This window comes from Lasiodiplodia theobromae (genome assembly GCF_012971845.1).
Source record: "Lasiodiplodia theobromae strain AM2As chromosome Unknown scaffold_8, whole genome shotgun sequence".
In the NCBI taxonomy this organism is placed as follows: domain Eukaryota; kingdom Fungi; phylum Ascomycota; class Dothideomycetes; order Botryosphaeriales; family Botryosphaeriaceae; genus Lasiodiplodia; species Lasiodiplodia theobromae.
The window spans coordinates 654,267-668,999 of record NW_023336574.1 but is presented as its reverse complement, the minus strand read 5'-3'; the positions used below and the strand labels follow the sequence as shown (position 1 = coordinate 668,999).

Below are 14,733 nucleotides of genomic sequence, written 5' to 3'. Positions count from 1 at the left end.
GGGCTTTTTACCTTGTCGACGGAACTCCAGACCTCCTATCATGCTGTTGATACTGAAAGCTTCCTTACCGAGTTGCTCTATCTGCAAAGCACATTGTAAACATGCAGCCCAGCCCCAAGAATGCCAGTTGCCCAACCAGGTAATCCGGCGGCACTCCCGCCGGGTACCTCCTCTGCGCATCCAGACCCTGCTGCATCAACGCAACTCTCGCTCTCCCAGGGCATTGAAAATGGCACAACAGCGTCATGCAAGCCTCGAAAACCTTTCAGTAGCTGGACGACGCCGTCTCAGACGCTCATCGAAGCTTTTTGGCGGGCGGTGCCAAGTGCGCCCCCCACCAGCGGCCCGCGGGGCTTGGTACGGCTTATCTGGCCTTGGAAAAGGCGGGGAAGTGGCGGGGCGGGTCCTACCGGCGCGTGGACCACGGCTTTCTCTTTAACACTTATTCCCGGCCATCTCACCGTCGCACAGATGTGAGCTTTTTACTTTCGTGGCGGCCCGCCTCCCGCTTGGCAAGGCTGGATGTGTTCCTGGGCAGGGTGAGCATGTTGAGTGATCGTTGTCAGGATGACCGACAAGCTGGCTTTCGCTCGTCTGATTTAAGTCCGAGAGAGAGAGTCGTCATCAATCCTGCAAATCGACAAAAAAGAGCTGCAAGGCCGACCCGAGCGTCCCTGCCGCTGATGGAAGCCGGCTTATCCTCCGCACGCGGCTCGTCCTCCAAAAGAAATCGATGATCCAATCATCCAGCTCCGCGAGCCAACACAGTCCTGGTTCCTTCCTGCCGTCCTACCCGTCCACGCGGCATCTATCGACGGACGACATGCAGGATAGGGCTAGACGGATGCCCAGTATTGCCATGGCGCCGCCCAGGAAACCTGGCGAATCTTAGCCCTGCAGGGAATCTCACGTTTCTTTACCCCGGATACTCTCCACACACACACAGCTTCATCAATGCCCCGTGCGTATGCGGGGAAGAAAAGAGCAAGGATTTGAGATCAAATTAACCCCGATCAATGGACCGGCCGTCTTTCGTTATCGAGAGCCGGGCCCCGGTCCATGTCGGAGACGAGGACTAATTGGGCGATGGGGGCTGACAGGTAGCTGATCGATGGTTGTGTTTTCCCGCACGCCGGTCATCGTCCAAGGTTTCGGATTGCTGCTGCTTGCATACTGATAAAGGCGGGAGGTGGGAACCCTGAACCCTCTTGACGGGTCGCTGCCTATTCCTCCGTCACTCATCACTTCACCCACAAGCGAATATACGTGCCATCATCCGAGATGGGGCCTTCCCTCGTCAACGCCTACACGCCTAGCCAGGTAACCGAAATGGTTTCCCGGGCAGGCGTGTACAAGGGGCGCATGCACCCACTCAAAGTCTTCCTCTCCTCCGTCAGCGCCGGGTGTCTCCTCTCATTCGCCGCGGCCTCGTGCCTCACGGCCAACACGAGCACTTGGGTAAGTTTGCCCATCTTGGACGCTTAGTTTCTCCAGATCCGACACTGACGCCCAGCCTCTCTCTCGCACAACAGCTCCAAGAGAACGCGCCCGGCGTGGCCAGGCTCCTAGGCGCCTTCGTCTTTCCGTACGGTTTGGTGCTGATCGTCCTGACCGGCGCCGACCTCTGCACCGGGACATTCATGGTGAGAGCGAGCAGCGCAGCCCAGCAGCGCCCCAAACCACCACCCGCCCCCGCGCCTGCCTGCCTGCCGCCACAGAGAATATCTCGTAAACTGACTGACTGACAATCTCCCCGCGCGCCAGTACACGACCGTCGCCGTCCTCCACCGCCGGCTGTCCGTCTGGCGGATGCTGCTGCACTGGTTCATCACCTTCTGGGGCAACCTGGCGGGGTCGCTCTTCATGGTAGCCATCATCTTCGGCTGTATGTACCTCGCCCTTCGCTCCAGCACCACCACCATCACCACCACCACCACCCTTTCCCTCCCCTCCCTACCACCCCCCATTGCGCGCTAACCCCACCCCTCCCAGACGGCGGCGTCTTCAGCACCGACCCCTACCGCGCCGAAGTCATCGCCTTCACCACCAAAAAACAAGCCACGCCCGATTTCCACATGATCTTCCTCCGCGGCATCGGCTGCAACTGGCTGGTGTGCCTGGGCTGTTTCTTCGGCATGCAAGGCCGCGACCTGACGTCCAAAATCGTCGGCATCTGGTGGCCCATCTTCGCCTTCGTGTCGCTCGGCTTCGACCACGTCGTCGCCAACATGTTCTTCATTCCGATGGGGATATGGGTCGGGAATCCGGAGTTAACAGTGGGGTTGTATGTGTGGAAGGGGATTATTCCCGCGCTGATAGGGAATATTCTGGGTGGGGGCCTGTTTTGCGGGGCGTATTATTGGTATATGTATTTGTATGAGCAGGAGGCGCCGTTGATTGATGGGGTGGGGTATCCGGAGAGGGGTGGGGAGGGGGAGGGGGATGATGTGGAGAAGGGGGTGGTGGGGCATCGGCATGTTGAGGATGTGAGGGGGTTGAGGAAGATGGAGAATGGGTCGTCGTCGATGGAGCAGGAGGCGAGGGGGGTGAGGGAGAGTGGGGCTTAGGTTGGGGAAGGAAAATGTAGAGTGATGATGAAAGACACCGTTAAGGATAAGGGGTGATGACTGCATAGGCATAATCATGGAGATGACGTTGGATGGAGTAAGGGAAAGGGAAAGGGAAAAGAGAGGACACTGCCCGCGTACGTTTATCAGATCCGACAGGTTTGCTCTTGAACGCCCAAACACTGTCGATTTCTTTTCTGCTTCTCATGCTTTAGCTCGCAGGGCGGCAAGTTTGACAATATTTGCAATGCAGGGAACTTCATACAAAACAGCAATTTGGTCCAGCCATCCAGACTGCTATCTTCCTCTGCAAGCGACATGAAGACATAAGTTTATACACTCCCCAAGCATGCTTGCTGTTGCACCTCTTTCAATTACCATGATGCCAAAAGTCAATTCCTCGATTGATCAAGAGTGTATCAAAACATTTGACCACGGGCCAAAAGAAAAGATTGGGCCCAGCCGCGAGTCGAACGCGGGACCTCTCACAGTCCAAGAGAAAGCTCCCGAAGTGAGAATCGTAACCACTAGACTGGATTGGGTATCAGTTATGGTCGTGGTATTGAAGAGGGAGAGAATCGATTACTTACCCACTGGGCCTCTTACTTGCTGATGAAGAGCAGGGCGGCTGGGTACAATGATATACTGACATCTATTTGTCCGGATCTTGAACTTTGAAATCTCCGGAGATTGAACATCAGGCTGAGTTTGTGGGAGAAGCGGCATTGTTTGAACAACAAAGACCTCAAGCTAGTCCTACTACTGTTTCATGCCGACCTCATGCTGTGCTGAACTCGGTGGAGTGAGCCAGAGGATCAGGGATATTGAAGATTTCATGCTTTTCATTTTTACATTGATCATGCCTTAGCCAGCATCTGGATTTGATTGTTTTGCGGGACTTTCAGTTTCTACCGCCGAATCGCATTGCTTTTGCTCAGTAAGCTCCTCTTCCTGTGCTGCACCTGGACTCCCCCCAGGAACGTCGCCAGCCATAGTCTCGTCGTTCTTCCCGTCTTGCCCCGCCAAATCGGCTGTCTCTCCAGCAACCTCATCACCCTCATCCAACGCATCCCCCTCACCCATCCCCTTAAGAATCTCATCCTCAACCGTATCCAACTCCTTCAAAATAAACGCAATCGTCGCATCCCTCGCCTTCTCCAACTTCTCCAACACCTGCACCGGCATCTTCCCATAATCCATCTGCTTCCTCTGCGCCTTCTCCCCCTCCCCCTCCCCCCTACCCGCAACCCTCTTCTTCTCCGCCAACAACCCCCTCAACACCTCAATACTCCCATCCCTCTCCCCAAGCACCCTCACCAACCCCTCCTTCTTCCTCCCCTCCTCAACCACCCTCCTCTCCACCCCCTCCGCCACCACCGCCCGCCGCCACTCCCTCACCGCCTCCCTCGCCACATTCTCTATATGCGCGAACCTTGCCGGGCCGAGCATGACGCCGCCGTACCACCGCGCCACTACCACCGCGCCGGCATCCACGCCCATCGCCTCCAGCACGCGCGCCAGCCGCTTGCCGGCGTGGGATTCGCCGTCGTCGTCGTGGCCGGATTCCACAACGTTATTGGAGGAGGGCGGCGACGTCTTGGATGCAGGCAGCAGCGATAGTTTGCGCTGCGCGCTCGGCCGGCGCCACGCGGCGATGCGGTGCGTCGCGGAGCGGAAGTCCGGGTGCGCTTGGAGGGCGCGGGCGGAGAGGGCGGTGCCGGGGGCGAAGAAGGCGAGGAAGGTGGAGCGGCGGTCGGTGAGGGGGGCGGAGCGGTAGATGGTGGGGGGTTCGTGCTGCTGTTGCTGCTGCGGTTGTTCGGTGGTGGCCGCGGCGTTGTTGTCGTGGAGCTTGGTGGTTTTGGAGGGACGCGCGTGGTCGGCGGCGGCGGCGTCGGGCGGTGGGGCGCCGCGTTTTAGGGACATGGTTTCGCGATTGGGTGCGCGGAATGCGCGTGGCGAGAGGGATGGCCGCACGCGGTTTGGTGGAGAGGTTGTGGTGGGTGTGGTGGTGGAGAGTGGGGAGCTTGGAGCGTCGGGTAGGCTTGTCGTGAAGGTCACGTGCGTGCGCGCAAGCGTGGTTGGCGGGACGCGATGCTTCTGGACACCATTGGTATAAACGTGGCTTTAATTCATCATAGATTTCAGTACATTCGCTCGTGGTGAGTCTACAGAAGTAGCCACATAGGTAGAAAGATCAATGCCAACACCAACGTCACAACCTTACAGTTTCGATTAGACACGCCGCCATCTTTATGTCTTAGCGTCCCACGCACCATCTTGTATAGACTACCTCGTCCAGTATTTCTTGAAAGTCCGAAGCAGCTGGAGAAGGGCTTCTATACGGTAGCGATTGGGCTGATATGTCTGTATGATGCATGCATATTTTGTGTGGGGGCGGCTACATCTGGCTGGTTCAGTGTAACATTACGTTCATCTAAATTTAAAGACTGGCGATGCTTGGTTTTCAAATACATAGTCCAAGCGAGAATGCGGTGGCGAGCCGGTCGGGATGGTGCTGCAGGTAGCGAGGATGGGCTACCCATGAAGGCAGCAGGAATAAGAAATGACAGCCTTGCATACAAGCCAAATAAAGAATAAGTGCAATGGAAGGCAAAGCTGGAGTTTCCATTCATAAGCACGTCTCACAAGCCTCTGAAAGGTCGCGTGGTGCGCAAGTAGGCAGCAGTCTCAGTGTCGTACGATTGCGAATTTGTGCTACCTTAACATTCTGTGTAATACTTGTAGGAAATGAGATCGTTCGCGAAGGCCCCGAACTTTGTCTTTCTTGGTACCAGTGTATTCGTTGTACAGACCCGGATGTCAGATTAGCATAACACAGGTTGATAATGGTGCCACACATCTGCATGTACACAGCCTAAAAGCTGACCTTGCGTACTCACACTGGTACAGCTCAGGCACATGTGAGACTGCGGCTGTGTTATACGTTGGTCATGGCGGCATTTAAAAATACGCCTTGGGAACGTTGCGTAGACTCTAGAGTTTTCTCAGATTCGCCCAGTTTTGTCACTTCTAAAGGATAAACAATGTCCAGAGGATACGAACCGCTTGATTGTGGTTTCGATCGTACCAGTCAAGACATCAGCCTTCGGAATATCCCATCAGCGAGTGGATACGACAGTGTCAGTCAACTCACAGAATATGAAGATGGGTTTGAAAACGACAGCACATCCAGCCTCAGCCCGAACGCCAGCGCCGTTGACCCTTTGACTACTGTCTCCGCACTTCCAAAGCATATTCCCCATAGCTCCGCTCCCAGTCTCGTGGCACAGGAAGCGCCGCGTCGATCAAAAAGCACTGGCCCCCATCCTAGCGACAGTGCTGAACAGCAGCAATTCCAAGAGATCGATCCCAGTCCTAAGCAACGCTCCACTCTGGTGTCCAAATACTACCAGAATTGGTGGTTCTGGGAACTTGCAGGCGCAATTCTGAGCGCCGTATGCATTTTAGCCGTGGTCATCTTGGCTTACAACATCAACAAGACTTTACTCTCTGCGTGGAAGCTCCCTTTGAGTCCAAGCACCATGATCTCCACCTTCATCACTATTGCCAAGACTGCAATGCTACTCCCGGTCTCCGAAGGTCTGAGCCAGCTGAAGTGGCTTTATTTCTGGATCGACCGTTCCAAATACCGACCGCTACGTGACATCGAAGCTTTTGAAGACGCTAGCCGAGGGCCATGGGGATCACTCTTGATCTTCGGTCGGATCGGTTTTCAGCGGGGATCACCGCTCACTCTAGTCGGAGCATTCATCACGATTGCTACTCTCGCAATGGGACCCTTTGCCCAGCAGGTCATTTCTTTCAAACAGGAAAATGTTCCACAACCTGGTGTCAACTCCACCATTTCTATTGCGAGGGTGTACGACACAGGTATAATACCGACTCGTTTGTCTCTCTATAACCGTGAGTCAACCTTTGAGCTTTTGCACAATGCGCTAAACTGATGATAAGGTTAAAGCCAATGTTGTCGACACGGCTATGCAGGGTGCAATCTTCAATGGCCTATTCGACCGTAGTGCTCCATTCGACTTTTTCTGTCCTTCAGGAAATTGTACGTGGCCAGACTTCTCGTCTCTTGCAATGTGTAATACTTGCAAGAATGTTTCAAATGGAACCATCAAAGCAGAGCATGGTAAGAACTTCACGTTTAAAACGCCAGGAGGCATCCAAGTGAGAATGAGTCAATATGATTCGGATTGGGCTTCGTACGATCTTGTTGGTGGCGCCTATCGGTGGAAGCGAAGTATTGCCATTGCCCAGGCTGAAGGGGAAGGAGTGGGCTTCATGTTCGAGCCTTCAGTCTTTTATTTCTCCGACCCTAATTTCAAGAAAGTTTTCTATCGGATCACCGAATGCAATATCACTTGGTGCGCAAGGCTATATAAGAATGTCAAAGTCGTATGTATACCCCACCGACAACCCCGTCCTCAGCCTCTTACAGCAGATTGAGCAGATCAACGGCAGTTTGACCAACTTCTCTACTGAAGATACTCCCCTGGATCAAATGGGAGTGATGGATGATAGTTGGACCTTAAGACTGTCTCCATTTGGCAGCAACGATACTCATCGGCCAGCCATGCCGCCATGGGGAAACGAACCTTTCGTAGTCAACGGGGGCGACAACTCGAACATCAATCAACTTATCTCAGAAATATTCGACTTCAACATTAGTTCGTGGAACAGGAAGCACAAATACGAATTCAACGCCGGACTCCCTCTTTACAAGAGAAACGTCAGCGAAATCATGTCCAACATCACCGACAGCATGACGAACACCATCCGCCACGGCAGGAACGCAACAGTGGCAAATGGCGTCGTCCTCCAGACGGACACGATCATACTGGTCCAGTGGAACTGGCTTATTCTCCCGATTGCGCTCGTGGTCCTCGACTTCGTTTTCCTTGCGTTCGTCATCTGCGTGACTAGCAGCCAAGGTGCACCGCTGTGGAAGTCGGGACTGATACCGTTATTCTTCCACGGTTTGGAGGAGGGCTGTGGTGGTCGGGATGAGCAGCAGCAGCGATCCCGGGGAGACAGAAGGCTTGAGACGCGGAGCGAGATGGAGGAGGAAGCGGTCCGCATGAGCGTGCGGTTGCAGCGGGGTCAGGATGATCGAACTCGCTTTGTGGTGCTTTAGCGGTGGTAACGAGGAAGAAATCATATGCTCAAGAAGGCTAAAATATTTCAGCCACTGTGTAGAGCTCGGCGCTGTCAGATTGTACAAGGGTTCGCCTGTGCAAGCCTAGTTTTGTAGAAGCATCCAGGTAGTAGATTTGATCGAGTTCGTCAAACATCATAGTGATACGTGCTCTGCAGTGTTTTTGAATGAGCTTTCAAAATGCAAAGATGTTCATTTGGTAGTTCCATAAAAATCAATGCTTCAAGGGTTTAAGAAGAGAATTTTGTTATCATTGATACTATTTGCTGTTCCTCTGTAAGCTCAGGTGATATTCGGTAGCGGCATCATGTGTGTACTTAGCTTTGGGGGCCAATATATGCTTGCTGACCTCAGCAATCTACGCATGCCCTATTTAACCGGCTGCCGATAAGTACATTTCGCACCCCCACTTTGATGATATTTTCGTCTCCTCCAACCAATTTGAAGTTCACTTTCCACGAACCACATGGAATCAGATGCTCACTCCACGCACGACCTTCGGCGGTGTCGCCAAACAGGCTGCGAATACTTTCCCGCTTCAAAGTCTGTCCGCCGTTTTTACAAGACGTCTCCCCTTTCCAACGAAGAACATGGATCTATTTTCATGCAAGATTGCGCAAAGTGCGATCCGGTGGAGTACGAAGGGGAGATCTGCAACCGTTGCCGGCATTTGCGGCTCCGTCACATTCTCTTATGTGTTCCTGAAATCATTGGCGGCGGTTTCGAAATCGATTACTCCTTCCCGAAAGAGCTGCTACAACGTCCGAACTGCGATCTATGTCGGATCTTTTCGCAAACCCTACACCTGAAAGTTATGGAAGACGGGATCGAGCCGGATTTTCAACCATCATACGATAATTATTTCAGCGTGAGGTTAATGTTCGGGGGATTCGCTTTCCGCAACTCATTCCAAGTCCAATGGGTAAAACCGTGGGTAAGCCGAGGCCGAGCCAGAACGATATATTTTGGTGAGAAAGGAGTGACGTCCGGATACCGAAGTATTTCTGCGCCAAATTGGACCAATTCCGGGGCAACCCGGTTGGTGCAGTGGGAGAAAATCCGTCAGTGGATCTTAGAGTGTGACGAAAGTCATAATCACGTGGAACAGAAAACTATTCTACCCCAAGGATTTAAGGTCGTTGATATCAAAGCAGCATGCGTTGTCGAAGCTCCCCAAAACTGCCGATACATTGCTTTAAGCTATGTTTGGGGACAGCCAAACCCAGGACAAGAACAGTCTCATGAGTCCGTTCTTGTCCCTGACGGGTGGAGTGGCGTCAATTCAATGCCTCTCACCAAAACCATCAAGGATGCCATGGCTGTGTGTACCAAGCTGGGCGTCGAATACCTCTGGGTTGACCGACTCTGCATCATCCAAGATGAAAATGACCCCCACAAAATGGCTCAAATCCAAGCTATGGACTCCATATACTCTTCGGCCTACCTTACAATATGCGCACTCCACGGCGATGATGCTGAAGCAGGACTTGTAGGTCTTGAAAACACCCCAAGGTCGTTCAACCAAGAATTATGCAACTTTGCTGGAATTATCCTGGCACCAGAGCTTCCAAGGCCATTGCAAGGGCCGGAGAAGTGGTGGAACCGCGGATGGACTTGTCAAGAGTATCTGCTGGCCGGACGGAAGCTACTCTTCAATCAATTCCAGGTCTCATTTCAATGTTCACAAGGACTTCTTACCGAGGGCCCCACAGATGATGTGTCGCCATACGATTTCCCTGCGTTCGATGACGAATGTGCGTTTGCCAATTACAAGGCTGTCATCAATGAATACAACACCAGAAATCTTAGCAAAGATTCAGACATCTACAACGCCTTCATGGGCATCTTCAAGAAGATCTACGGAAGACTGGATCAATTTCACTGTGGCCTCCCTCTCATCGACTTTGACGAGGCTTTACTCTCTTACACATACCTCGACCCATCTCTCGATTATCTATCAACAAAGCGTGACTTGAACGGACACATTGGCTTACCAAGCTGGTCATGGGTTCGGTCAAAGGGAGAAACGCGCTATTACCGAGCCTTTATCGGAGCACTTACACATACGAGGTACTGGCATGCAGGAGCTGCGATGCAGTCAATTTCCGCCCCAGGCTCATCTCATGGATGGATCCTTAATAATGACGCGGACCCCAATATCCGCCGCCGCTATTCCCCTCAAGTATTCCTCGCTGCAGCATGGTCTCTTGGACTTTTCGAGCGCACAATTCCAGAGGAACTCAAACAACCACAAACGTTCAAATCGTTACAACAACTCTTGAGCAAGCGGTGGCCGTCCTACTCTGATTTTTGGGCAGAAATGTACGGATGCCAATACCAAGATCATCAGTCCATTCGGCTTGAAGGAGATCCACATCTTCTCAAATATTTGAAGTCTGTTCCCAGCTCTTTAGCGGTCAGAGCTATGATTGGACGCGGCTGTTTCAAGGCATTCAATGATCGCTATGGCGCTCAGTGGAGCCGCTTTCACGTGTGTGATCCAAACACATTCATCGTCGGACAAGTCGAACTCGATGAAGAGTTTAAACCGTCATCAGCTTATACCCCGTTGGAGTTGATCGCTTTATCTGTCGGGCTTCTAAAACCTCGGGAAGCAGAAGAAATCCTAAACAAGGTGCGCAAGATGATCTATGGAATGCAGCGTAGAAAATATACGCTACCAGTGGCTAACTAACAAATAACAGACGACGAGGGGCGCATACCGTGACATCCGCCATACAATCAGTCAGATTTTCAACTATAACAAAACTTTGGCTTGCAACAATATCCCTGACTCACCCCAGACTGAAAGGTTCGCGGATGATATCTTCGCCCATGAAGAGGTGGGCTTCGACGAGAAAGAAAAACGGAAGCTTATGAGTACCGACATGACTGTACATGACTGCGACGGCAGGCCCCTCCTGCCTCCGCCAGTTGTCAACGTCTTGGCGATTCGGAGAGACGACCGTGGTATTGCAACTCGAATCGGACTCGGCTCGGTGTTGCTTACGCAATGGGCACGCTTGCAGCCTAAGTTTGAGGACCTCATCCTGGCGTAGCTTGGAAACTTGGATGCCACGAGGGGGGCTGGAATACAGGGATGCAACTGTTTGATGTGCATGCTTCACGGCGCTGGCGCAAAGCTCGAAGAAAGTAGGGATCATCGCAGGCTTATTCATTTCAGTACTTAGACATCCGCCTCCCCAGCCTCCGTCTCCTCCCAATAGAGCGATCCACGTAGCCTTGGCTGCTACCGAGCTTTCGCTGAATGGGAAGGCGTCATGAATAGAATCCTCTACGAAAAATGAGAAGGCTGCATTTATTGATAGGCATCATGTAACAACGAATTTCTGTGCTTACGAGTGAGGTTTGTATGAACAGAAGCGCCGTATGCGACCAATCGGATCGGTCAAGATATGGTCCGCGCCACTCACGATGGCAAAGCTGCCACCCTGCAGCCTCGTTGGCTTCTGGTTAGGTCTGATCCGTAACAATGCATCAAAATCTCTGCCTCATCTTCCGCTTAAGGCATCCCGTAGCCTCGCCGTTCCGAAAGATGACGATCGCTTTTCCCCCCCACTCTCGTAAAGATGCAAGCGCCCGAAAATGGCAGAACACGGCGATACTATATGCAAAGACCCCGCCTCAACACAGCTGACTGCCTTGATTAATATACGCAGGTAATCCAGTCGCATGCTTACCGACATGACGCAGAATGCATCATATACGCATCCGATACCAACGTGACTAGACGAACAGAATCCCATTGGCCGTGGGAATAGAAAGCCATTGCATGGATGAAGAGCAAAGCTGAAAAGCTGAGTTGGTATTAGTCAACTAACTCAGGAGCCCCGCTTCTCATGCAGTATGAACTGGCTCAATTCTGTGTCAGACCCAATGATTTTTGGCTTGCTGGCCATGAGCAGCCAGAAATCGGATGAAACATCTGCAGGTTCTACTTCTTCCTGTAGAATCACTAAGTAGTGTGTGTGGAGCTTACTTATATGTAGCATTAGAATACAAATATATCTACAGCTCACATCACATACTTACAAAATAGTGAGATCTTCTGATCTTCTGTCTTCCTTCCACCAAGCACTCCGAATTAATTGACATCCCATTGAGCCCTATTTCTTGATTAGTTTCCTTACTGGCGTACCTTGCGTCGCATCTTCCTCCTCGCCCTGGCTGCCAGATCATCTTTCACGCTTTCAATCACACGATAATCTATCATGTTGGCTACAATAGACCAGCCAGGACCCAGTTACTCTCCGCCGCGCCGTTCTTGGAGTAGCTTCGAGTTGAATCTAGTGCCTGAAAGTCCTCCCGTGATTCCAGAAGATAACCGGCGCCGCGAAATACGTAAAGAATTACGTGAGTATCAGGAACTTCTCACGACAAGCATTCTGCATCTTTTCAAACCGGGGAGGAAAAGGGAATATGGCAAGCAAAATGCTGTGAACGACTACGTGAAAGAACTAGCGGCATGTCATGAGAAAAAACGTTTGTTCGTCTGCTGCGATGGCACTTGGAAAAATGCGTCGGGTACTATCGCGCCTTTGACCAACGTGGCAAAGCTGGCGCGAAGTGTAGATCGGATCGGGCTTGATGAACTGGATCTCCCTACCAAAGAATCCTCTGTCGGATCAGAGCGAGGCACCAGGTTCGGTATTGTGCGTCAACTGGTATATTATTCAAGTGGCGTAGGCACTCAGTCATCCCTCGCTATGGATAGTGGGATCTCAGGCGCTACTGGGCACGGTATGTTACTTGCTCACTTTCAACCAAAGAAACATCCAACTAACTAGCAGGGCAGGTGTAACTGCAAATATCTTGAGCGCCTACTGTTTCATCTGCAACAACTACAATTTCGGTTCCACAAAGGATGACATAATCCTCGTAGGATTCTCCAGAGGCGCTTTTACCGTTCGCTGCTTGGCAGCTTTTATCAGTAAAGTTGGCTTGCTTCGTAGAAAAGGCTTGCCATTCCTCCGTCTCCTATTCGACCATTGGCGGCGACAAGAGACAGAACAGCTGAGAAAACTCACCAAAGCGCTGGATCCCCTTCGCTACGACGCGAGAATCAAAGTGCTCGCCGAATGGGATCCAGTTAGTGCGATGGGATTGCCATTTGGATTCTGGACACGAGAGCTTTCATTCGTTGACAGCGTCGTGCCACATGTTGTGGACAACGCATTTGTTGCCCTTGCTCTCAATGAGAAGAGACCGAGTTTCAAACCTCTACTATGGACGGATCATGGTCCGGACACTACAGTCAAGCAGTGTGGCTTCATAGGAAGCCACTCGGACATCGGGGGTGGAAATCCAGACTCAGGACTGTCCACGGTATCTCTCCTGTGGATGATATCGCAGATCAGTGCAGCATGCCATGCCAGGTTCGACTCTACCGCGTTGCTCCAATTCCTAACTTCCCTTCAGTCTTCGCTCCTCGGGCATGAAAGACCCGTGGGGCCTGGGAAAAACCGAAAGCTGTACCTTAAAAATCTTTCATTCACAGAAGGTACGTTCACTTATCACAAGAGCTGCTAAGGAGCCATATATTTACCACTCATGAAGGCCATGTTCACGAATCTCTCACCAACTGGTGGTTGGTACCGAAATATCTATCTCTGGGGTTATGGCGAGGCGAGCGTCACGCTATGATTGATCAGTTAGCTCAGAAAGAGGGGGAAGTTCCGTCTTGTGGCCTCACTATCCACTTCACGGCTCGCCTTATCGCCGAAGATAAAGACCGTCAGCTTCGATGTGGGTTCTTCAAAAGATACAAGCCGGACAGGATGGGGACATCCATCCGATGGGTTCCGCGAGAATTTGATTCCAGCAGCGAAACATCGCGCCCTTCTTCACATCTTCCAGAGGAGAGTGTGAGCGGCAAAGAGGTGGTCCTCTTGGAAAAATGGCTAACGCAAGCAGAAAAGTGGTGGAAATATGAATTTCTACAACGTGGTGATCACACCGGCACGCAACCAGGTGACGAAACCAATGGTTTATTTGGTGAGGGGCCAAGCGATGAGCCTGACGGTGAGCTTGGTGTACCCACTAGTGAATCCGTTGCTGAATCCAGTCGTGATTCTGCAAGTGAATCCAATATTGAATTCACTAGTGAATCCGGCGATGAGCTTGGTGGTGAACCCCATACTGAGTTTGAAATCTGGCCAAAGGTTATCGAGAATATGGGATTGGAGTACGTCTCAGGTTGCAGGAAACAGAAATCACTCATATATCTCATTCAGCCAGAGGTGGAAAGGCTCAGGCACCGCGGAAGGCTTGAAAATTAGGGACAGGAATTTCAGATCAACGATGTTGTAGATGAGGAAAGTCTGTAAGATATCTAGAGGCAGATCGAGTAGGTCAAGATAGGGCTGCATACCAAATGAAGTTCGAGCTTCTTCCCAGATTGCGAAAAATATCCCTCTCGAAATCTGTCTGATGTTGAAGGAGAGCGTAAGGTTTTCCAAAGGAACACCCTAGAATTCCATATCCCAACTCAATCACAGACAAAATGTAGATGTTAAGCTCGAACGAGATGAAGAAGTGCTGAGGAAACTTGGAACAACTGACGTCCACCTCTAAAGGCTAGATAGCATCACTTGCGAAGAATTCAGTGGCTAGCCCGCAAATAGAATTGTAAGAGAATACAAGTACGAGCAGTGTTAACAAGACATATCCGGTCAATATCAAAGGAACGGAATGGAATTAATTATCAGCAAATTGTCTGAGGTCTTAGTTTTAAGTTACTCATACCGATATTTATTGCACGAGTACCCAAATGCAGACAAGGAAACACGTCGGTACAGCAATCACGCAATCAAAAGTTATCCAAAGAAATCAAATTCAACTAAACCAAACACAAAGCGCAACTAAACTAGAGATATTCCAGAATCGAAAATTAACCACTCACCCAAATCAAAGAGAAAACAACAGTCATGACACGGACTAATACAGATAATCCTTATTACTCCCCAT

General features: G+C 51.4%; 4 protein-coding genes across 4 annotated transcripts; 3 read left to right on the top strand and 1 right to left on the bottom strand.

Annotated features, from left to right (window-relative positions):
• Window positions 1-1,281: 1,281 nt before the first annotated feature.
• Window positions 1,282-2,567, top strand: LTHEOB_3210 (Formate nitrite transporter family protein; the record flags this gene model as incomplete). Its single annotated transcript, XM_035512109.1, has 4 exons — window positions 1,282-1,458; window positions 1,533-1,643; window positions 1,765-1,885; window positions 1,993-2,567. 4 exons carry the CDS (start codon window positions 1,282-1,284, stop codon window positions 2,565-2,567), a joined length of 984 nt encoding a protein of 327 aa, XP_035363103.1.
• Window positions 2,568-3,431: 864 nt separating this feature from the next.
• On the bottom strand, window positions 3,432-4,490 carry LTHEOB_3209 (Impact family protein; the record flags this gene model as incomplete). The annotated part of the gene is made up of 1 exon (XM_035512107.1): window positions 3,432-4,490. One exon carries the CDS (start codon window positions 4,488-4,490, stop codon window positions 3,432-3,434), a length of 1,059 nt encoding a protein of 352 aa, XP_035363102.1.
• A 1,121-nt stretch (window positions 4,491-5,611) lies between these two features.
• On the top strand, window positions 5,612-7,725 carry LTHEOB_3208 (uncharacterized protein; the record flags this gene model as incomplete). The annotated part of the gene is made up of 4 exons (XM_035512106.1): window positions 5,612-6,491; window positions 6,547-6,639; window positions 6,712-6,955; window positions 7,020-7,725. The coding sequence occupies 4 exons, from the start codon at window positions 5,612-5,614 to the stop codon at window positions 7,723-7,725; spliced, it is 1,923 nt and encodes a 640-aa protein (XP_035363101.1).
• A 1,306-nt stretch (window positions 7,726-9,031) lies between these two features.
• Window positions 9,032-10,805, top strand: LTHEOB_3207 (Heterokaryon incompatibility protein; the record flags this gene model as incomplete). The annotated part of the gene is made up of 2 exons (XM_035512105.1): window positions 9,032-10,381; window positions 10,452-10,805. The coding sequence occupies 2 exons, from the start codon at window positions 9,032-9,034 to the stop codon at window positions 10,803-10,805; spliced, it is 1,704 nt and encodes a 567-aa protein (XP_035363100.1).
• Between the last annotated feature and the right edge of the window lie 3,928 nt (window positions 10,806-14,733).